We start from the raw sequence: 20,621 nt of genomic DNA on the forward strand, positions 1-20,621 counted from the left end.
GCGTGTCCATGCCCTAGGGGCAGGTGGGGATGTGCCCCCCCGACCCCTCCCCAAAATCTATACCTACGTCCCTGGACTCCATAACACATTAGCCGCTTCCCCAGATTTTGCCATCGCAGTTCTCACAGAGCTCCCTCCCTCTCCCTGCCACGCGGAAGGAAAGTGAGCTTCTAATGTCAAGTGACTTTTCAACCATCTTCCCTGCCTTTCCCCTCCAGGGCTACTTGCTGCTTCTCCAGTCTTGGCTGCACAGGCAAACTCCAGCAAAGTAATCCAGCAGCAAAGAAAGACGGAGCATCACCTCAAGCCCAAACAAGTTTTGAGAACCCAGGGAAACTGGCACGACTTTGAACTCATTAACAACAGGATCACAGATTGCTCCTAAATGTGTCAGGAAAAATTAATTAATTTGGCGGTGACTTGCTGTTAAAAAGAACATTTGGAGAAGGGCGGGGCAGAGATGCAATCTTGAGCAGAAATGAGAGGTCCGGATTCGGAAAATCCCACACCCCCAGTTTCTTGGAACCCTAGAAAGGTCGTGCTGGTTCCCAGGAATTTTTTTTTTTTGGTTTTCCAGGATAGAAATGCCAGGGAGAAGGTTAGAAAACGCATTAGCGTTCTCCTGGGCAAACACACGGCCGCTTTGGGCAAAAGTCAAAATGGTGGGATAAGGCAACAGCAAGCTTGTCCAGACTCTCCCCCATAGTAGTAATATTTAGCAATTATATAGTGGGTGCTGTGTGGTTTCCGGGCCGTATGGCCGTGTTCTAGCAGCATTCTCTCCTGACGTTTCGCCTGCATCTGTGGCTGGCATCTTCAGAGGATCTGATGTTGGGAAAGCAAGTGGAGTATATATACCTGGTTTCTCCTGAGAGAAGCGAGTGGGGCTTGAAAGAAACAGAGGAGGGAGGGGGAAGACTTTGCCAAGGGGTACGGGAGCCTCTAAGGGTCAAAGTTTATTGTTTTAAACCGCGTTGGCGAACTTTGTTCCCGGGTCTGGCAAGATGCCCGGGGTTGCTGCTCCTAGGAGCCAGGAACGGACTCGCAACAGCACCATGGATCCGCAGCTTGCTGATGACTATGCAAAGGAAAGATATGGCGTATTGCCGCTGATACAGTCTCAGGAGAAACCAGGTATATATACCATATATACTCATGTATAAGTCGAATTTTTCAGCACATTTTTAATGCTGAAAAAGCTCCCCTCGACTTATATGCGGGTCATTAAAAAAATTTGTGTGTTTTTACTTTGCCGGCCAGCAGGGGGCGCAGTTTTCATGCTAGCGACACCAAAATTTCAGAGTACCCTCAGAAGACACTCCTGATGATACCAGCCAAGTTTGGTTCAGGGGGTGCAAAGTTATGGACCCCCAAAGGAGCTGCCCCCATTCCCCATTGTTTTCAATGGGAGCTATTAGTAGATGGGGCTACCCTTTTGAGGGTCCATAACTTTGAACCCTCTAGAACCAAACTATTTTCAAACTCTGGCTGGTCTCATCAGGAGGAGTCTACTTTTTATGACACCAGCCAGGTTTGGTGAAGTTCGGGTCAGGGGATCCAAAGTTATTGATCCCCAAAAGGGTGTCTTCCCCATCCCCATTGTTTACATAAATTCTGGAAGCTAATAGTATGATTTTCCATTTCCTGATAATATCTCTCTTAAAATCTAAGTTGGGTTACATTTGGACATATAGATGATGATGAGGGAATCCAGTTTTGAAGGATTTTAACTCCTGTGTTTTAGCTTGGTTGCTGAGTTGAGCTTAAGGTTTTTGTACTTTAAAGTTACTCGTTGAGACCATATTGTTCTTGTTGACCCTCCCTTTTCCACTTACAAAGCCAGTTTACTGTTTTTCTTTGAAATAAATATTCAAAAACATTTAACCTACTGATGCCTCAACTGATGTAATTTTATTGGTATCTATTTTTATTTTTGAAATTTACCAGCAGCTGCTGCATTTCCCACCCTCGACTTATACGCGAGTCAATAAGTTTTCCCATTTTTTTGTGGTAAAATTAAGTGCCTCGACTTATATGCGGGTCGACTTATACACGAGTATATACGGTACTCCACTTGCTTTCCCAACATCAGATCCTCTGAAGATGCCAGCCACAGATGCAGGCGATACGTCAGGAGAGAATGCTGCTAGAACACGGCCATACAGCCCGGAAACCACACAGCACCCCAGTGATTCCGGCCGTGAAAGCCTTCGACAATAAATTATATAGTGCTTTACAGTATTCAAAGCGCCACACATATTTTTACTTTACAACAACTCTTTAAGGTAGCTCAGTATTATTATCCCCACGTGGTTAATTGTGTGAAAGGGCTAAGTCTGAGGCATCACGGCTTCACGAAGCACAGGGCTAGTCCAGTGTGTGGGGAAGGAAAAATTCCAGGGATCCTGGTCACCCAGAACCGGGCAAGAACCAAAGGAAAGACGGCAGAGGAGAGGCTGGAAACAGGAGCCACGGAAGAGCTAGGAAAGATTGTTATATGTAAGGATGTGTCACTGTTGACCAAGATCAAGTTACTTCATGCTATAGTGTTTCCCATTACTATGTATGGGTGTGAAAGTTCAAGAACGCTGACAGGAAGAAAGCTGATGAATTCATAATGTGGGGTTGGAGGAGAGTTTTATGGATGCTGGGAACCACCAAAAAGACAATTATGTGGATTCTAGATCCGATTAAGCCCGAACTGTCCCTAGAAGCTAAAATGACTAGACTGAGGCTATCATAGGAGTGCTGTGGGGTTTCCGGGCTGTATGGCCGTGTTCCAGTAGCATTTTCTCCTGCCGTTTTGCCTGCATCTGTGGCTGGCATCTTCAGAGGATCCCCACTGCCCTAGGCATATGGTGGGCAATCGCAACATGAAGGTCTCAATTCTTGCAGTGTGTTAATCACTAGCAAAATGATTGGAGTTGGGGGAAGTTTTTCATCAGGATAATACAGATTCTTCATGTTAACATTTAACAGCTACACCAATACTTAATGGAGGAGCGGAGAAGGAAAGGCCTCTCTTTTGTTCTGTTTGTACAAAAACCACCGGCACCCAGCAGTTAGAGAAACAGCCACAGGAGAGGCATGCGAGACAGAGACAGATCAATTACAGGGGTTAAACAGAGGGGACTTTTGGTTTGAAAAGAGAGGCAACAGAACGAGGAGCAACAGAGGTTTTCTATCCTTTAATCTACTGCCTCTCCCTGTCTACTGTTAAATCTAAACCTTACATCGGAGGTGTCCAACTCTGGGGCTTCAGATGTTCATGGACTATAATTCCCGTCAGTCCCAATTGGCCATGCAAGCAGGGGCTGATGGGAATTGTAGTCCATGAACATCTGAAGCCCCAGAGTTGGACACCCCTGCCTTACATACTTGCAGACTCATTTAAACCCTTTAGGATCTGTTTTTATAATACTCCCCCCCCCTTCCAAAAATAACTCCCAAATTCATACTTGTTCTGTGTTCTGTTCATATAGCATTCTTGCCAAACTCTCTCGACCACGTGATTGGCCAGCTTCCGTGGGATTTTGCCCCCGTGGTGACTCGTGCTGTCCGAGCTGAATACGTCAGAGACCGAAGAAAGCTTCACCCACTTTTGGGCCGAACGAGCATCAACTAGGGAGGAAGGGGGGAGGTGGGAAACATGAGTTAAACAAATCTTGGTTTTATTCATCCCCTCCAGTAAAGCAAAACCTCAAGGGAAACATTTTTCTTGCCCAAGAAAGATGAGACACGCACTTAGAATAAACATAAAACCAGAAGCAACCCAGCAGACAGGGGCACTGAATGCATGTAAGTAACTGGAAACCTTGTAATTAAACCAGGTATTCCTTACTATGACATGGGATTGATCAAAAAGCTTTTTAAAAAAATCCATGTCTGTGGAAAAGCGTTGGGGCAATTTCAAGAAACTCTAAATTGGGCCTTCTGATGGGATTTGTAGTCCATGAACCTCCCAAAGGATGCTGGAATGTCCTCACCATAACTCTTCTTGAGATTTATGGATTGCCCCTATTTTAACTAAATCATCTTTTGCCAATATAAAGCATAACACAGTTCCCTATTTGTAGGTGGACAGAGACCCAAGGATTACACTGGCAGGGGCCAAATATCTCTCCACCGTATTTCCCATAAAGAAATAAAGTGTCCCTCTTTGCTGCTCAAGATCACTAGATCAAAGGAGCTTAAAAGAAAGGAAAAGGTACCAGGTGTGGAGCCCATTTTTATTCACACCTGCATGCCCCAACATAACATTTTTAAAAAAAACTTTACCTGTTTGAACTTCTTCTGGGGATGTAGGTGGCGTCAGCGTGACAGAAGACATGGTGGGATCTCTTGTGGAAGCAGGCACTTGATGGGCACCCAAGCAATTGCTCGATCCAACAACACTCGGAGCAGGAATGTCTGTCTGGGGAACTAGGACAAAGCATGCTGGATAGACCATTCGCACGCCAGCTAAAATGAAGGAACAAACAAAGATTGGTTCATTTTGTGATCCAGGACAGCCACAATACACTCCCACTGATTTCTAAGACAAACCACTTTTTAAGCCTTATTTGCCTGTTAAAAGTCATTGTCGCATCACATTTTTATCTTACTTGTGTCATATGTAGCTCCTCCTTCACTTTTATCCTCACAGCAATCTTATGAGGGTAGGTTAGCACAGGATAGAACGCTGGTCTGCTGCCATCCGTGAGTCTTCCGACTGAGGGTGGATTTGAGCCTGGGTTCTCCAAGTCACAGGTCTGACATTCTAATCCAGGGGTCTGCAACCTGCGGCTCTCCAGATGTTCATGGACTACAAATCCCATCAGCCCCTGCCAGCAAATCCCATCAGCCCCTGCCAGGTTGCAGACTCCTGTTCTAATCATTACCACACCATACTGGCTCTGTTTTCTCTATAGCAGGGGTCTTCAAACTATGGCCCTCCAGATGTTCATAGACTACAATTCCCATGAGTCCTACCACTTGGCCATGCTGGCAGGGGCTGATGGGAATTGTAGTCCATGAACATCTGGAGGGCCATAGTTTGAAGACACCTGCTCTACAGGAACTGTTTCATATAGTCCAAGAAATAGCTACTTTCCCTTCTTCAGAGTAGTCTCAGAGATCATCCTCGGAAAGACCGGGAAATTACTAGTACAGCAAGTGAGCTTCGTGACATGGCTGACAGTTTTCAAATATGAAATCTGAGACCACTTCAGTATTGGGGATAGGTCCAGAGGGGCTCTATGCTTTTGCCCATTATTCTTCTGCCCCTGTCATTTGTTAAGTGACACAAAATAATTTGTCTATCATCTCCGTTTGTCTGTTGAAGCAGAATGGGACCTTGGATACTTATCGTGAGGGTTCCTTCTGCTTTAAGGTAAGGAGGGCATCTCAAACCTTGAGTGATGTCCACTGGCTGTTCAAGGAAGCGTGACTAATCTTATCACATCCTGTCTTCCTGCACGAATCTCCTGAGCTTAGTTTAAATACTTCCCAAGCTAATAAGAAAAAGATGGGAAGGAATACAAAGAACATGAACACTAAAAGGGACAGGTGAAAACACTGTCTTTGTGCAAGGTGTTAGCACACCAAAAAAGGAAGGTGAACGATGTGGTTCTTGGGGTGCTGTGTGGTTTCCGGGCTGTATGGCCAAGTTCTAGCAGCATTCTTTCCTGACGTTTCGCCTGCATCTGTGGCTGGCATCTTCAGATGTGGTTCTTGTTTTTGAGGGAGGAAATGGATCGAGTCTTTTCCCTTTAGGTGTTGGATTACAAAGTAGTTGACAATCCAGAATGCGATCTTGCATTGTTACTTGCTCAACATACTGTCTGAATCTTCATCATTCATCTTCTTTCTCTAACTTTTCTCTAACCCCACTTTTCTCAACCGTAAGGCAGATCCTTCCTTTCTTCTCCCCACAACAGACACCTTGAGAGGTAAGTGAGGCTGAGAAACATCTGAGAGAACTGTGACTAGCCAAAGGTCACCCAACAGGCTTCATGTGGAGGAATGGGGAAAAGAACCTGGTTCACCAGATTAGAGTCCTCCAACCATGTGGAGAAACGTCCTCATAGGAGAGGAAACCATCCCTATTGGACTACTCCCTAGCTGCTAACACAATTAGGAGGGGGGGGGGGATCAGGAAAAGAAGGGAGGAGAGAGAGGCAGTCACAATTGGAAAGAGAAGCACAAGGCCTTTCACTAACAGAGATGAAAGCAGAATTTTGTTAAGGCTGGGAAAACTTTTTGGAAGAGAAAGGTGGCAGCTGCTGCAGAGAGTTTCTTCTCAGCTACCCTCCCTGTGTGAGGCAGAAAGTAAACTGAGTTCAGGAGATTCTCACCTGGGAGACAGGTGATAAGATTAGTCCTGCCTCCCTGAATAGCCGGTGGAAATCACCTACGTTTCAAGATGCTCTCCTCCTTTGAGTGAGAAAAACTCATCATCATCTGGTTTATCGATTCCAGCCTATTTTGGTCTGCAGTAATGCCACTCTTCTGATGAAAGATACTCTCACGGCTGTCCTGCATTTTAAGAAATTTGCACGTTCCCCCACTCTGCGCACAGGGGTTGCAAGTCTTCTGCCACTTTTAGAAAGCAAGAAGATTGTCATACTTCTGCAGAGTTCAGATGTGTAAACCTTAAGTCTAATCCTGAAACGGAAGGATGTACAAAAACCTCACAAAATGAGGCGTAAATAACATATAACATAAAAAATCAACTTTCCCTAGAACCCTACTTAACAGGAACCCTCGGGCAAGTTTCAATTGGCCTGATCTCCTTCTGACCATTTCAAAACAACAGTGTAACAGGAATGCAGGGCCAGTGCCAGTATTTTCATTACGGGTTAAACTGCCAATTCCTGCCTCCAATTTTCTTTGCAGGATCCCGGGAAAGGAGTCCATGTTCTATTGAGGTCTACGCTGTCGCCAACACTGCTCCAGTCTGCAGTGCTAATGTAGGTATGTTTTTCAACCAAGTTTGCTTCACGCAATAGCTGAAAGAGCAAGGCCTTTGGGGCATCTGTGGTTCAGGCCATGATTCAACGATTTAATTTTAAGGACAGCAAAAAATATTACTGAATTATGCACGTTGGAAACTTGAAAAGTCCTTTTATGCATTACGCTACAGCAAACCACTGGCTTCAACAGCAACTGCAGCCAATCACATATTTCCAGCTACGTCTCTGTGCATTACCTGTTTCTGCAAAACAAGTGTTGTTTTCACACTTTGTATTTTAAGGTATACGTGCAGAACATATTGGGTTGAATGTAGCAGAAGAATTCATAGAGGATGCTATGAATAGTAGTCCCCTTCAGATCACTTCGGTAGTCCCCTTTTTGGTGGTCCCCATATAGGGGTTTTAAGTTGTTTTAATACCAATAAAGCCGCAAGTTTGTACTGTAGATTATTGATGTTTTAAATTGGGCTCTACTTACATGATGTTAACTGCCCAGAGCCCTTCAGGGGAGGGCGGTATACAAAATTGATTGATTGATTGATTGATTGATTGATTGATTGATTGATTGATTGATTGATTGATTGATTGATGATGATGATGATGATGATGATGATGATGATGATGATGATGATGATGATGATGATGATGATCATCATCATCATCATCATCATCAATAATAATAATAATAATAATAATAATAATAATAATAATAATAATAATAATAATAATAATAATAATAATAATACAACACCGATACATTACAACTTCCTAGGCTTCTGGGTGAGGCTCGAATTGTAATGAAGGCCAACAACCAGCTAAAGATCTGGCAACTGTGAAATCTACAATAATGGTGGAGCAGTTATTTCCCCACTTCCCCCACCTTTTCCCCATCATGTTACTGCTGACTTACGGCAATCCCATAGGGCCATGGTGGCGAACCTATGGCACTCCAGATGTTCATGGACTACCATTCCCATCAGCTGATGGGCATGGTAGTCCATGAACATCTGGAGTGCCATAGGTTCATCACCACTGCCATAGGGTTTTCAAGGCAAAAGTCTTTAGAGGTGGTTTGCCATTGCCTACCCGTGTGTAGCACCCCTGGACCACTGGTGGTCTCCAGTGGTGGGATTCAAATAATTTAACAACCAGTTGTTTACAAGCACCATTTTAACAACCTATTCTGCCAAAGTGGTGCAAACCGGCTGAATCCCACCACTGGTGGTCTCCCATACAAATGTTAGCTTCAAAAACCTGACAACATTGGGCTAGGTTGGCCTATCCAGGTCAAGGACAGCGACCTTTTCTTGCCTTATTCCTTCTAGTTGCTGCAGCCTCGCTCCCTGGGGCACACTCTGCTCACAAGCTTTTCTCAACCCTCAGAAAGGAGGAGTTTCAAGACTGAGTTAAGAATGAGCAGGTGGGAAAAGACCTGCTCGGGCCAATTCTTCCTGTGAACTCTTCCAATGGCCCAACCTAATAAGCGAGCATGTCAAAGTATAATGTGCAAAGTGGGCTTTAAATATTAATTTTCTCCCTGTACTTCAAGCCATTCTACACCTGCAACGAAGGGACCTGCCTAACACCAATCTGTGTGTCTGTGGATCACGGTAGGGCACCAACATGGCACGACGTGATCATCTGCTTTGTGGGCCAGGGCAGGGGAGAAAAATAGGTAAAAGCCACACTGGTTTTGAGTGCGCAGGAGACAGTGCCAAGATGCTCTCAGCCACTGCTATGTACTGTTGTCAATGCCCAGCCTCCTCAGCACCTGAGGCACAAGTAATACTGAGACTGGAGAAGTGCACTGCACCGCTGAAGCAGTGGGCAGAGGCCACTCAAGCAATTCAAAGCCAGGTTTCCCAAGTTTTGACGCTGACTCTCCCTGCCCCACAGGAAGGTTCAGGACGCAGTCTTGTACACTTCTGCTCTTTTCTTCATAGCTTCTAGGGCAGTGATGGCGAACCTTTTTGAGACCGAGTGCCCAAATTGCAACCCAAACCCCAGTTATTTATTGCAAAGTGCCAACCTGGCAATTTAACCTGAATGCTGAGTTTCAGTTTAGAAAAAAATTGGTTGGCTCCCTCTTCCTCTGCCCCACCCGCTCAAGCAGGGGCCAGCCAGCTCTAGCCTCCAGCAAGTCCCGTGCACACCACTCTGTGCCTCTCTAGCATCTCTGCCTCCTCTGCGTTTCCCCCACCCCTCAGGCAGCAGCCAGCCTGCCAGCCGAGTCCTCCCTGCTCACTGTGGTGCACACACGTCGTGCTCAGTGGCGCAGGCCAGTCTAGATGTGTGTTGGGGGGGTGATTTTCCGTCCCCCACATGACGAACTCTGTGTGCGTGTGCCCACAGAGAGGGCTTTGAGTGCCACCTCTGGCACCCGTGCCATAGGTTCGCCATCACTGTTCTACGGGCTCTCTTTACACCTAAAAGATGACCCAAAGTGATAATAACTTTTACAGAAGCTTATCAGGAAGACACTTGCGATGGGAGCGAAACCTCCCCCTTGTCCCTGAATTCACCAGAGTCTGGAGCAGGTTCTCCCCACACCCCTGCTGATATCTATAGTTGTAGCCCCTTTTCAATCTTCCTATGTAAATTCAGTAAAGGTGATTCCCCTTCACGGGAGAACACAAATGTGACTCGTCACACTAATGGGGACATTTCAGCAGCTATAAACATTAGTGAGCCCCATCATGTGAACTGTTATGGAGAACCTCATAAAGACAAAAACAAATATGATGAAGGCACTAAAAGCTGCTTCGGTGGAATTCCAAACCCTTCCCTCCTGCCAGGAATTGATGATGGGTGCAAATTAAGAGAGCTTTCTGCTGATCTCCTTTTGCATTAGTAACCACAGACTTCAATGGCTCAATTTTTTTCTGATTTCTTTAGCGCATTGTACAATCAAATCAATCTGATATCCAGGGCATCTATAGAAAGTCCGGCTCTGGGTGGTTTGCTGTTAGCTGCTTGCTTTCTATTCGCTTGGCATACATCTCTCCACTGCATACGGCCGGCTTGCAGTTTTAGTATTTGTTGCTCAGCAAAGCTTTTGAATGCTTTCAGCCTCATTTCAAATTAACCTTTACTTTGGCTACGATTAAAACTGCAACATGACCACAGAATGAAGCAAACTGAATTTACAATATGTGCACTGATTTACTTGGGGAGATGGCAGGGGCTGGTAACTGTTTCTCAGTGGGCATCTTACAGTTCTTAATGCAGAATCACCATTTCTGACAAGGACAGCTCAGCTAGACAACAATGCATCTTACTGGAGCTGCAACATTTAGTCAACTGGGGTCCCTGTTTTAATCAATTAAACTCATTTATCAGGAAACAAATTGAGAGCAATATTATACAAAAGATGTGGATAGAAAGCACTATCCTCAAAGAGGCATTTCCCTTTTATCACATAGGAGACAATGCCTCTTCTAAGACAAAGACTGATGCATCATAAGAAGGCATAATCTAAAAACAAAACGTGGGCTGGAATTAGACAGAACTTAAACCCAACAACAACACCATAATTTTTGAAACAAACTGCTCCTAAAACGTTACTGTTCTCCTGCGCTCCTCTGCGATGTTAACATTTACAGCTCTGTAACACCACAGACTTGATAAACTGGTGTTATGACATGGATTAAAATAATGAAAGGGTTCATAATCCTTTTACACAGACTGGTCTGTTTATACCTGAAAGCTACCACAACATTAAGGACTTCATGAAGTAGTACTGAACAATCATTTTCTATTCAACAAGGCAATTCCACATCCAGAGGAGGAGGAGGAATATATATTTTTTAAATTTCATTACCAACAAGGACTTCCACAGCAGCGAGGGAGTCATCTTCCCAATCCATCTCTTCTTGTTTTTCTTCCAACCCCTCCTTCAGGTTTGATGTGATAGGATAGAACTGTTTCCATTCACCAATTAGCTTTTTTGTAGCCGAATCTGACAGCTTGAATGACTGTCCAGTGAGTGTACCGTTTAATCCAAATGGACTAAGAATAACTAAAAATGACAAAGAAGAAAATACACTGCAGTATATTTCAAAAGGCTGTTGATGAATCAAAGACTACTAACAGGTATAAACTGAATAGCAGCTTAGTTAAAAACAAAAAAACCCAAGGGCTACCGTATATACTTGTGTATAAGTCGAGTTTTCCAGCACATTTTTTGTGGGTCCATAACTTTGGACCCCTTGAACCTCACTTCACCAAACCTGGGTGGTATCATCAGGATAATCTTTTGCTGATACCAGCCACGTTTGGTGATGTTTGGTTTAGGGGGTCCAAAGTTATGGATCCCCAAAGGGGGTTCCCCATCCCCCATTGTTTCCAATGGGAGCTAATAGTAGATGGGGCTACATTTTGAGGGTCCATAACTTTGGACCCCCTGAACCAAACTTCACCAAACCTGGGTGGTATCATCAGGAGGGTCTCCTAAAGATACTCTGAAATGTTGGTACTGCTAACATAAACATTCCTCCCCTGACCAAAAATCCAGTTTTGAAGGATTTTAACTCTTGTGTTGCTGGTTGAGCTAAGGTTTTTGTACTTTTAAAGTTATTGTTGAGACCTTATTGTTTTTGTTGACTCCCTTTTCCATTTACAGAGCTAGTTTACTGTTTTTCTTTGAAATAAATATTCAAAAACATTTAACCTACTGATGCCTCAATTAATGTAATTTTATTGGTATCTATTTTTATTTTTGAAATTTACCAGCAGCTGCTGCATTTCCCACCCTCGACTTATATGCGAGTCAATAAGTTTTCCCAGTTTTCTGTGGTAAAATTAGGTGCCTCGACTTATATGCGGGTCGACTTATACACTAGTATATACGGTAGTAATTTATTGTGTAAGACCACATGAATTGATATGAAGAGGGATGTTCCATGCCAGTCCCTTCTCTTGGAAGTTTGCCAAAACCAGAGTATTTTTCAAATGGATGGAAGATCTTTTTTCCCCCCAGAATGGTTTTCAGTAGCTCTCAGTAGAAACTTCATGGTAAATATTCCAATTTGGAGAAGTTACACCAAATACACACAAGTCTTCAACAAAGAGAAGGATTAGAACTTAAGCAGCAAGGACTACCAGCTGCTTTAATTTTCTCCTTTAAAAAAATATCTAAGTGAAGGTTTGGCAATCTTCTTTTCAAAGACTGAACAGGATTAAGGAAGGTTGCACCATTTCTCTCTCACTCCTGAAGAATAAAGGAGTGCTCTGCCGAATCAGAATAGTGGTCCATCTAGTCCAGCATCCTGTTTCACACAACAGCCAGCCAACTGTGCTGAAGAGCCAACAAACGGGGCAAAAAGGCCAGCCCCAGTGCTGCATCCCACAACTGGTATGCCTCTGAATATGGACATTATTCACCATGGCTAGTAGCAATTGATGAACCCTTCCTCCATGAATCGGGCTAACACCCTTTTAAAGCCATCTCTGCACGTGGTCATTACTATGTCCCATGGCAATGAATTCCACAATTTAATTACTCACTGAATATAGTTTTCTTTTCACCTCTCCTGTGAGTACTGCCCATCGACCTCTTGGCTGCCCTCAAGTCCTAGTGCAGGGGGTGCAACCTGTGGCTCTCCAGATGTTCATGGACTACAATTCTCCAGCACCTGCCAGCATGGCCAATTGGCCATGCTGGCAGGGGCTGATGGGAATTGTAGTCCATGAACATCTGGCAATGGCCATGCTGGCAGGGCTGATGGGAATTGTAGTCCATGAACATCTGGCAATTGGCCATGCTGGCAGGGCTGATGGGAATTGTAGTCCATGAACATCTGGCAATGGCCATGCTGGCAGGGCTGATGGGAATTGTAGTCCATGAACATCTGGCAAATGGCCGTGCTGGCGGGGCTGATGGGAATTGTAGTCCATGAACATCTGGCAAATGGCCATGCTGGCAGGGGCTGATGGGAATTGTAGTCCATGAACATCTGGAGAGCCGCAGGTTGCAGATCCCTGTCCTAGTGTATAGGAGAAAATGCTCTCTCTCCATCCCATTCTTGTAACTTTTAGGATGCTTCCATTAACAAGATTTGAGAATACCACAGAAGAATGCAATTTTAAAGAAATGCCCTGTTTTAACGAACAGGAAAGTCTGCGCTGGGCTGCCTCACGCTGCAGTAAGGAGCCTCCCCCTGCCGGCAATTTGGAATTGCCAAGTGCCTCGAGGGAAAAAAGTCCTGTTCCCTTAATAGACGCTTACCGGGATGTTATTTTACCTCTGTGTCATGAAAAGCCTCGGCTGCAAATCCTGACACATTTAAACCTCTATTACAGGGACAGAACATTTTTCTGCAGGCCTGTCGGCAATCTCAGGAGAAGAATTTTGCGGTGTTTTATTACAATATACATGCCCAAAACACAAGAGTTATGTCAAAATCAGTGCACTATGAACCACAGCTATTAATTAATCAGATCATTTGACACAACTCACTCATAAAGAGAAAAGCAGCAGCGAGGAGAATGGTAAATGTTCTGTTCCGTGCACCACAAATAAATAAATAAATCAGCCCCGTCTACTGAATCCTGACACCGCAGCCATGCAACCAAGAGGCCAGAGTGCCGTTTTAAAAAACTGGTAACAGAAGAAGGATAGTCTCTGAAAGTGCAAATAAACCAGTCTATATTCGGAAAGTTACCCTTCAAATAGCTGACAGCAGCCAAGAGGCAGCTGAAAACTTGCCAAACATGACTCGTTTGGGTTTTTTTTTTTAACTTGCATGTAGAGGAATTGGGGGGGGGAGTGTGAGCATGTTCAGGCATGCGTGTTTCAGTGCAATTACAGGAATAAAAAGCATGTAGTGTCATGTAGGGAGTTCTATATTTTAATGAAATGTGCAGGCAGCAAGATTTAGACTCAAAACATAGACATCTTACACCAGAACTGTCCATAATTTGAAACTTTTTATACTGGAATGATCTGGGGAGGAAAATTTAACAGGCTTGTAATGCAGATGAGTCATTTCACACGTGACGTAGAGACACGCTCAGTCTTGCCTTGAATGGACACTCAAAAAGTCTCAAACAGGAAAAGTGTGCCAGTATAACACCAATGTGTGCACTTGAGATATCTTTTGGCATTTGGAATTTAGTGTTGAAAATGGCTCCAAGCACCATTCAATCAAAATGGCTCATTTGCATACAGAGTCTCATCATTCATTTCATGCTCCAAGTGAGTTTTCCCGAGACAGGAAGCTCTTCATGACAAAGTCGGAAAAAGAGGAACCAGGCAAAACAATCTGGAAAGCGACAATGCAAATGGTGGAAGAGCCTGCCGAATCCTCCTCCTTGATCCCCCTTCAGCACCAAACCTCCACCAGAGTGTGAAAAGCAAAGGGACATAAATGCTGAAATCAGCCAAAGATGCCTACCTTGAAAAGGGCTATTGGACTGCTGGGCCAGGGTAAGATGTTCTTCGCTAACAAAATACACTGGCTGGTGTTGGTTGATCTCCACACTGGTGCAAACGTTGCTGTCCCCATGCAAGAAGAAGGTGAATGAGCAGGACAAATGCTCGCTGAGGAAAAAGGAGAAGAAGACAACATTGGTTAGAATGTGGAAGAATCTTAAACAAACAAACAAAACTGTGAAAAGGCAGGAGAGAAAAGCATCTCAAAGCATTTCTATTCGAATGCAGCATCAGCCAAGCAAGTGAGAAAGAACCATTTAACTACCTGAATCATATAACAAGGGTTGCCTGGAGTATTTGTAAAAAGAACAAAGGTGATTCCTATAATAATTGGTTTTAGATAAAGCAATTCTAAATAATTATTACAAGGAAATGTTTTGTTATATTGTATTACAGTTGGATTTTTTGGTAAGGTTTTAATATGCTCATTTTAACGGTTTAATGGGCTCACCTTGATTCTGGCCAGTTTGGCTATTGTGGTGTTTGCTTGAATGTGTATTTCGTTGACATTTTTCTGAACTGGTCTATGACTGTAAGTAAATAAACTAACACATAATAAGGGCAAGATTTCATTTCCTGATCAGTCATATCGAAAACCTATGGGGAGCATCAGTGGATGAGAGGCCACAGGGCCAGTTCTGGCCCCCTGTTCCACCATAACACCACATGCAATAGGGTTGTGTGGAGAAGTTTTTGTGTAGGGTAGGGGTGGCCAACCTATGGTGCTCCAGATGTTCATGGACTACAATTCCCATCAGCCCTGCCAGCATGGCCATTTTGCCAGATGTTCATGGACTACAATTCCCATCAGCCCTGCCAGCAGATGGACACATTGATAAAATTATGGATTATACTTTATCAGCCCCAGCCAGCATGCAGCCAAATGGCCGCTGGTAGGGGCTGATGGGAATTGTAGTCCATGAACATCTGGAGCCATAGGTTGGCTACACCCCTGGTGTAGGCGGACCTTAAACCAGGGGTCTGCAACCTGCAAGCTTTCCAGGACATTCATGGACTACATGCTCCTGATTTAGCTCCTACCAGCTGCTTGGATGGGAACTGTAGTCCATGAACATCTGGGTAAATGGCCACGCTGGCAAGGAAGCCATGGATTGTAGTCCATGAACATCTGGCAAAATGGCTGTGCTGGCAGGGCTGATGGGGATTGTAGTCCATGAACATCTGGCAAATGGCCATGCTGGCAGGGCTGATGGGAATGGTAGTCCATGAGCATCTGGCAAAATGGCCATGCTGGCAGGGGCTGATGGGAATTGTAGTCCATGAACACCTGGAAAGCCGCAGGTTGCAGACCCTTGTCCTAAACTCTGTGCTTCCTAGGATCCCTGAGAAAAGCAGCAGGTGTATCCAGGGCACTCCTTGACCATGTCAATTAATCAAAAGTCAATCAGAGTTCTAGAGCCCTTCCACATTTGGCACAATTTATCATACAGTTTTGCAGGGCAATAACAACAAGCCTGTGACCATGTGAAAGATTCCCAGCTGCCTTTATTTGTCTTTTGTCAAGTCACAGCTGACTAATGGCAACCCAGCAGGGTTTTCAAGGCAAAAGACACTGGGAGGTGGTTTGCCATTTCCGGCCTCTCTGTCACACCCCTGGCACTGCCTGGAGGTCTCCTATCCAAATGCTAGCCCGGGGTGACCCTGCTGAGCCTCTGAGATCTGACAAGACCAGGCTAGTCTGGGTCGATCCAGGGCAGGGCTCCCGGCTCCGAGCCTGACGCAATCGAGAGTCTTCCTAAATGCCTGTTTGCCCAAAAGATGATGCAAAACCTCATCGCCTAGTGAGGCAGAGATGTGGCCCCTGTCAGATACTCTGACTAATGCGATCACTCAAGTTCCAATCCCTTGTGGGTTAGCAGCTACTCTATAAGCCTTCTAATGAAATTTAATCTTCATTTCCTGATGTATTTTTGGCCAGTCACAGTCTCTTTCCACCCCATTCACAAGCACCAGGCTCAAGATGCATAAAAACAGCCTCTGGCCGCCCCCAAATTCAAAGCCAGTTATCTTGAGCCTGCTCCCCTGCTCGTGCAGATGGTCCCGTTGGACTGAAGACCGTTAGCATTCCAGCACTTTTCCAGTACACTGCTGGGCAGGGGCTGGATGGGAATTGTAGGTCCATAACATCTGGGAGTGCCAAAGGCTCGCCACTCACTGCACTGTAGACCCGTGGTGTGAACCTTTGGCACTCCAGATGTTATGGACTACAATTCCCAGCAGCCCCTGCCAGCATGGCCAATTGGCCAAGCTGGCGGCTGTGTGATCCTGTATCTGGAGAATATGAAACCGCCACCCTACACTGGAAGCAATACACAAACAACAATATATAGCTATAATATAGCCCTCTGCGCAAGCAGGGTCACCTCTCCCCAATGCCATACTAGCCCTTGTATGTCTGGAGCAGGGGACTGCAACCTGTGGCTCTCCAGATGTTCATGGACTACAATTCCCATCAGCCCCTGCCAGCATGGCCAATTGGCCATGCTGGCAGGGGCTGATGGGAATTGTAGTCCATGAACATCTGGAGATCTGAAGGTTGGAGACCCCCTTGATCTTGGAGGCAAGGAGAAGGGCTTTGGTTTTCATTATAGTAAAATGAAATGCATGCAAGCTCTGAAGTGCTCCTCCAGATTTCCATTAATTAATAAGCTTATGTGTGTAAAATGTGTGTGTACCACGCACACACACACACACACACACACACACACACACACACACACACACACACACACACACACACACACACTTATTTATTTACTTATTTATTTTTTCTGGTGTTAAAAGTTCTCTTCCATCTGAATTCTAAATGAATTCCACGCAGCATATGTATAATGCAGTGATGGCGAACCTATGGCACGGGTGCCAGAGGTGGCACTCAGAGCCCTTTCTGTGGGCACACATGCACAGAGTTCATCATGTGGGGGTGGGATGGAAAATCACCCCCCCACACACACACACACATATCTAGGCTAGCCTGGGCACGATCCTTTACCTGGGAGTAAGCTCGGTTGCTGGTAATGGGGGTTGCTTCTGAGTAAACCCTCCTAGGGTCATGCGAGTCACCCATTGCTGCTGTGCATGGCTTTGCTTCCACCAAAGCTTACTCCCTGAGTAATGTGCCTTTGGAGCCGCAAACTGCTTTTTCTAAACTAAAACCCTCCTAGTATCTTGCAAGGTTAATTTTATTGGCACTTTTATGTATAAATAAGTGGGTTTTGGGTTGCAATTTGGGCACTCGGTCTCGAAAAGGTTCGCCATCACTGGTATAATGAGTTTCAATCATTATAAATGAATTCATTTTTCCTTCTTATAAATGGAAAACGAATTCATTTATTATAACGATTGCAATTTGTTTTAAATATGATGTGCAGAGATGTTCATGGACCACAATTCCCATCAGCCCTGCCAGCATTGATGTTCATGGACTACAATTCCCATCAGCCCCAGCCAGCATAGCCAATTGGCCGTGCTGGCAGGGGCTGATGGGAATTGTAGTCCATGAACATCTGGAGCACCACAGGTTGGCCACCCCTGGTGTAGTGATCCTAAACCAGGGGTCTGCAACCTGCGGCTCTCCGGATGTTCATGGACTACAGTTCATGGACTAGTTCCCATCAGCCCTGCCAGCGCTGATTGGAACTGTAGTCCATGAACATCTTGCCAATGGCCCTAGTGTGCGGGTTTTGCACCCATTCTCTTTTACATTTTTACCCCTTTTAGTACTTGCTGTTTTAATAAGTTTTCTCCTTTGTGCGCTATCCCTTATTTCATTTATCTTATGCTGGTCCACGGACGTAATAAAAGTTTTGATTGATTGCTGCTTGAAATGGAGTGGGGAAATACCTCTCTCCGTTGTAAGTTTTCTGTGTGCAACTAGTTTTGTTTTATGGGCTGATATTTCACAGTCCTCCCACCGCCTCATTCAACTGCGTACACCGGATTCTCCACAATACTTCATGGACAAGTTGTGTTATGCTTAAAAAGCAGCACTGTTATTGTTATCTTGGGCGCACAGTAATAATGAAAGAATCCCAATGTCTAAAGAAACTGCCCACTTTCCTGAAACAAAAGCAAGTGCCACGGAGAGTGGTGCTCGGAAGAGCCACCGGTGACATGTCAAAGAGTTAACACGTGGCTCCCTGTCTGCCAAGAGGGCATCACCGATTTATATCTACTTTATTATCCTGTTTCCGTGAAAATAAGACCTACTCTGAAAATACGCCCTAGCATGATTTTTCGGGATTTTTGGAGGATGCTTGAAATATAAGCCCTTCTCTAAAAATAAGCCCAAGTTACAGATTCCCCGGCGCAGCTGATCTGATCACGTGGGGGCGCAAAATCATGGAAAAAAATAAGACATCCCCTGAAAATAAGCCCTAATGCATCTTTTGGAGCAAAAATTAATATAAGATCCTGTCTTTTTTTCGGGGAAACTGGGTATTTCGGGGAAACTGGGTGACCTTGGGCTAGTCACAGCTTCTCGGAGCTCTCTCAGCCCCACCTACCTCACAGGGTGTTTGTTGTGAGGGGGGAAGGGCAAGGAGATTGTAAGCCCCTTTGAGTCTCCTGCAGGAGAGAAAGGGGGGATATAAATCCAAAACTCTTCTTCCTCTTATTACGGCCACTCTGTATCTTAAGAGAACAAAATTTTGCCTTATTTAAGAGCTATTTTCTCCCTCCTTCCTTTGGACTCCTGCCCCAAACTGGGACACTGGCACACACAGGCTGAAGTTCCCAAGATTAATTGCCAGGTGATGCATGCTAGTTCTTACCCATGTGAAGGATGCTTTGCATATTACAACCCATGCAGGGATAACGATTTTGGTAACAATGCAACTGACACAGCATTGTGGCTACAGGACTTACTGGACCCACTTTGGGGGTAAAGACTGACCCTTCACTTCCATCCTCTCCTCAAAGTGGTTTGTAAAACTAGTTACTCACCACAGTTCTACAATAACTTTCCTTAAAGACTGATCCACTGCTCTCATTTATAAGAGAGATTCAGCCATTTATCTAAGACTTTTGGATCTTTGGTCTCAAAATAAAAGATAATTAGTGCAATAGGGTCTCAGAAAGTAAGAAAATACAAGCAACAACCCTTATGAGAAAGGTATATTTAATTAGGCTGTTCAAAATTAATGTGTTTGTAATACCTCATCTTCAATAACTAATGAGCATTTGAAAGACAAAAGTCTTGGCTAAGAATTTAGACACTCTTCCCTTCAATTAAATTGTCAGATCTAACAATACACACGCTAAGGGAGACATCCAGGCAAGCCTTAAGTAGAACTAGACAAGGAACTAATTTTTAAACTGGCCGTAGGTAAATGCCAGCCTTGAAAATTCAGCAGTTGAGTCGGAAGCTTTTAATCCAGCTGCAGTTTTCCTTCCCCTCCCCCGTTTCACATATACACTCCCATCTGAAGGCACAATTTTTAAGAATATAAATTTGCATGCCGCCTTTTGGCACAACAGACGGAAGAACACAGGAATCCTATGTGAACAGTGCAATCCTTCTGCAAATTTCCTTCAGTCTAACCCCCTAAAATAAATGGACTTAGATTGGAGTACCAAATCTGCATAGGGAAAAGTCCACTTCTCTACCATTTCACATTACATAGAAGCAAAACCAGACTTTCATCACAGACAATGAATTCAACAATCACCTGCAGTCTTTTTCAGTTACGACTGATGTATGGAAAAGCGAAGGAATTTTGGAGGTCAATACATACAATAATTCAAAGGATTTTAAAGACAAATATACCAATGAAACCTGAGGCTTATAGACTTACGGACAGAACTCTAGAAAGAAAATATGGAACTTTGTTCTTATACATGACAGCAGCTGCAAGAATACTTTATGGGCAGAAATGGAAGACTTCAGTTATACCTACAATTGAAAAATGGTAGCTGAAAACTTTAGAGTTGGCAAAAACAGGCAAGCTAACTTTGGCTCATTCCGCACATGCAGAATAATGCACTTTCAAACTGCTTTCAGTGCTCTTTGATGCTGTGCGAAATAGCAAAATCCACTTGCAAACAGTTGTGAAAGTGGTTTGAAAACGCATTATTTTGCGTGTGCGGAAGGGGCCTTTATTACTCAAAGAAATGAACTTAATTAAGTTTTTGGACAATCGGAAACCCTGGATAGAGTATTTGGATAAAACAGGTAAAAATAAATTGATGCTTAGTGGTTCTGAAGGTTAAGGATT

The 20,621-nt window shown here is 44.4% G+C and overlaps 1 protein-coding gene across 1 annotated transcript in view; it reads right to left on the reverse strand.

Moving 5' to 3' along the window:
- The window catches only part of MED13 (mediator complex subunit 13), a 138,975-nt gene that overhangs the window by 55,165 nt on the left and 63,189 nt on the right, over window positions 1-20,621 (reverse strand). Inside the window, exons 4-7 of the mRNA XM_048518588.1 lie at window positions 14,348-14,493; window positions 10,774-10,971; window positions 4,279-4,461; window positions 3,459-3,621 (exon numbers count right to left, since the gene is read on the reverse strand). Coding sequence (XP_048374545.1) covers window positions 3,459-3,621; window positions 4,279-4,461; window positions 10,774-10,971; window positions 14,348-14,493 — 690 coding nt within the window. The remainder of the gene's footprint in view (window positions 1-3,458; window positions 3,622-4,278; window positions 4,462-10,773; window positions 10,972-14,347; window positions 14,494-20,621) is intronic.

Source organism: Sphaerodactylus townsendi, linkage group LG16 (genome assembly GCF_021028975.2).
Source record: "Sphaerodactylus townsendi isolate TG3544 linkage group LG16, MPM_Stown_v2.3, whole genome shotgun sequence".
NCBI classification, from domain to species: domain Eukaryota; kingdom Metazoa; phylum Chordata; class Lepidosauria; order Squamata; family Sphaerodactylidae; genus Sphaerodactylus; species Sphaerodactylus townsendi.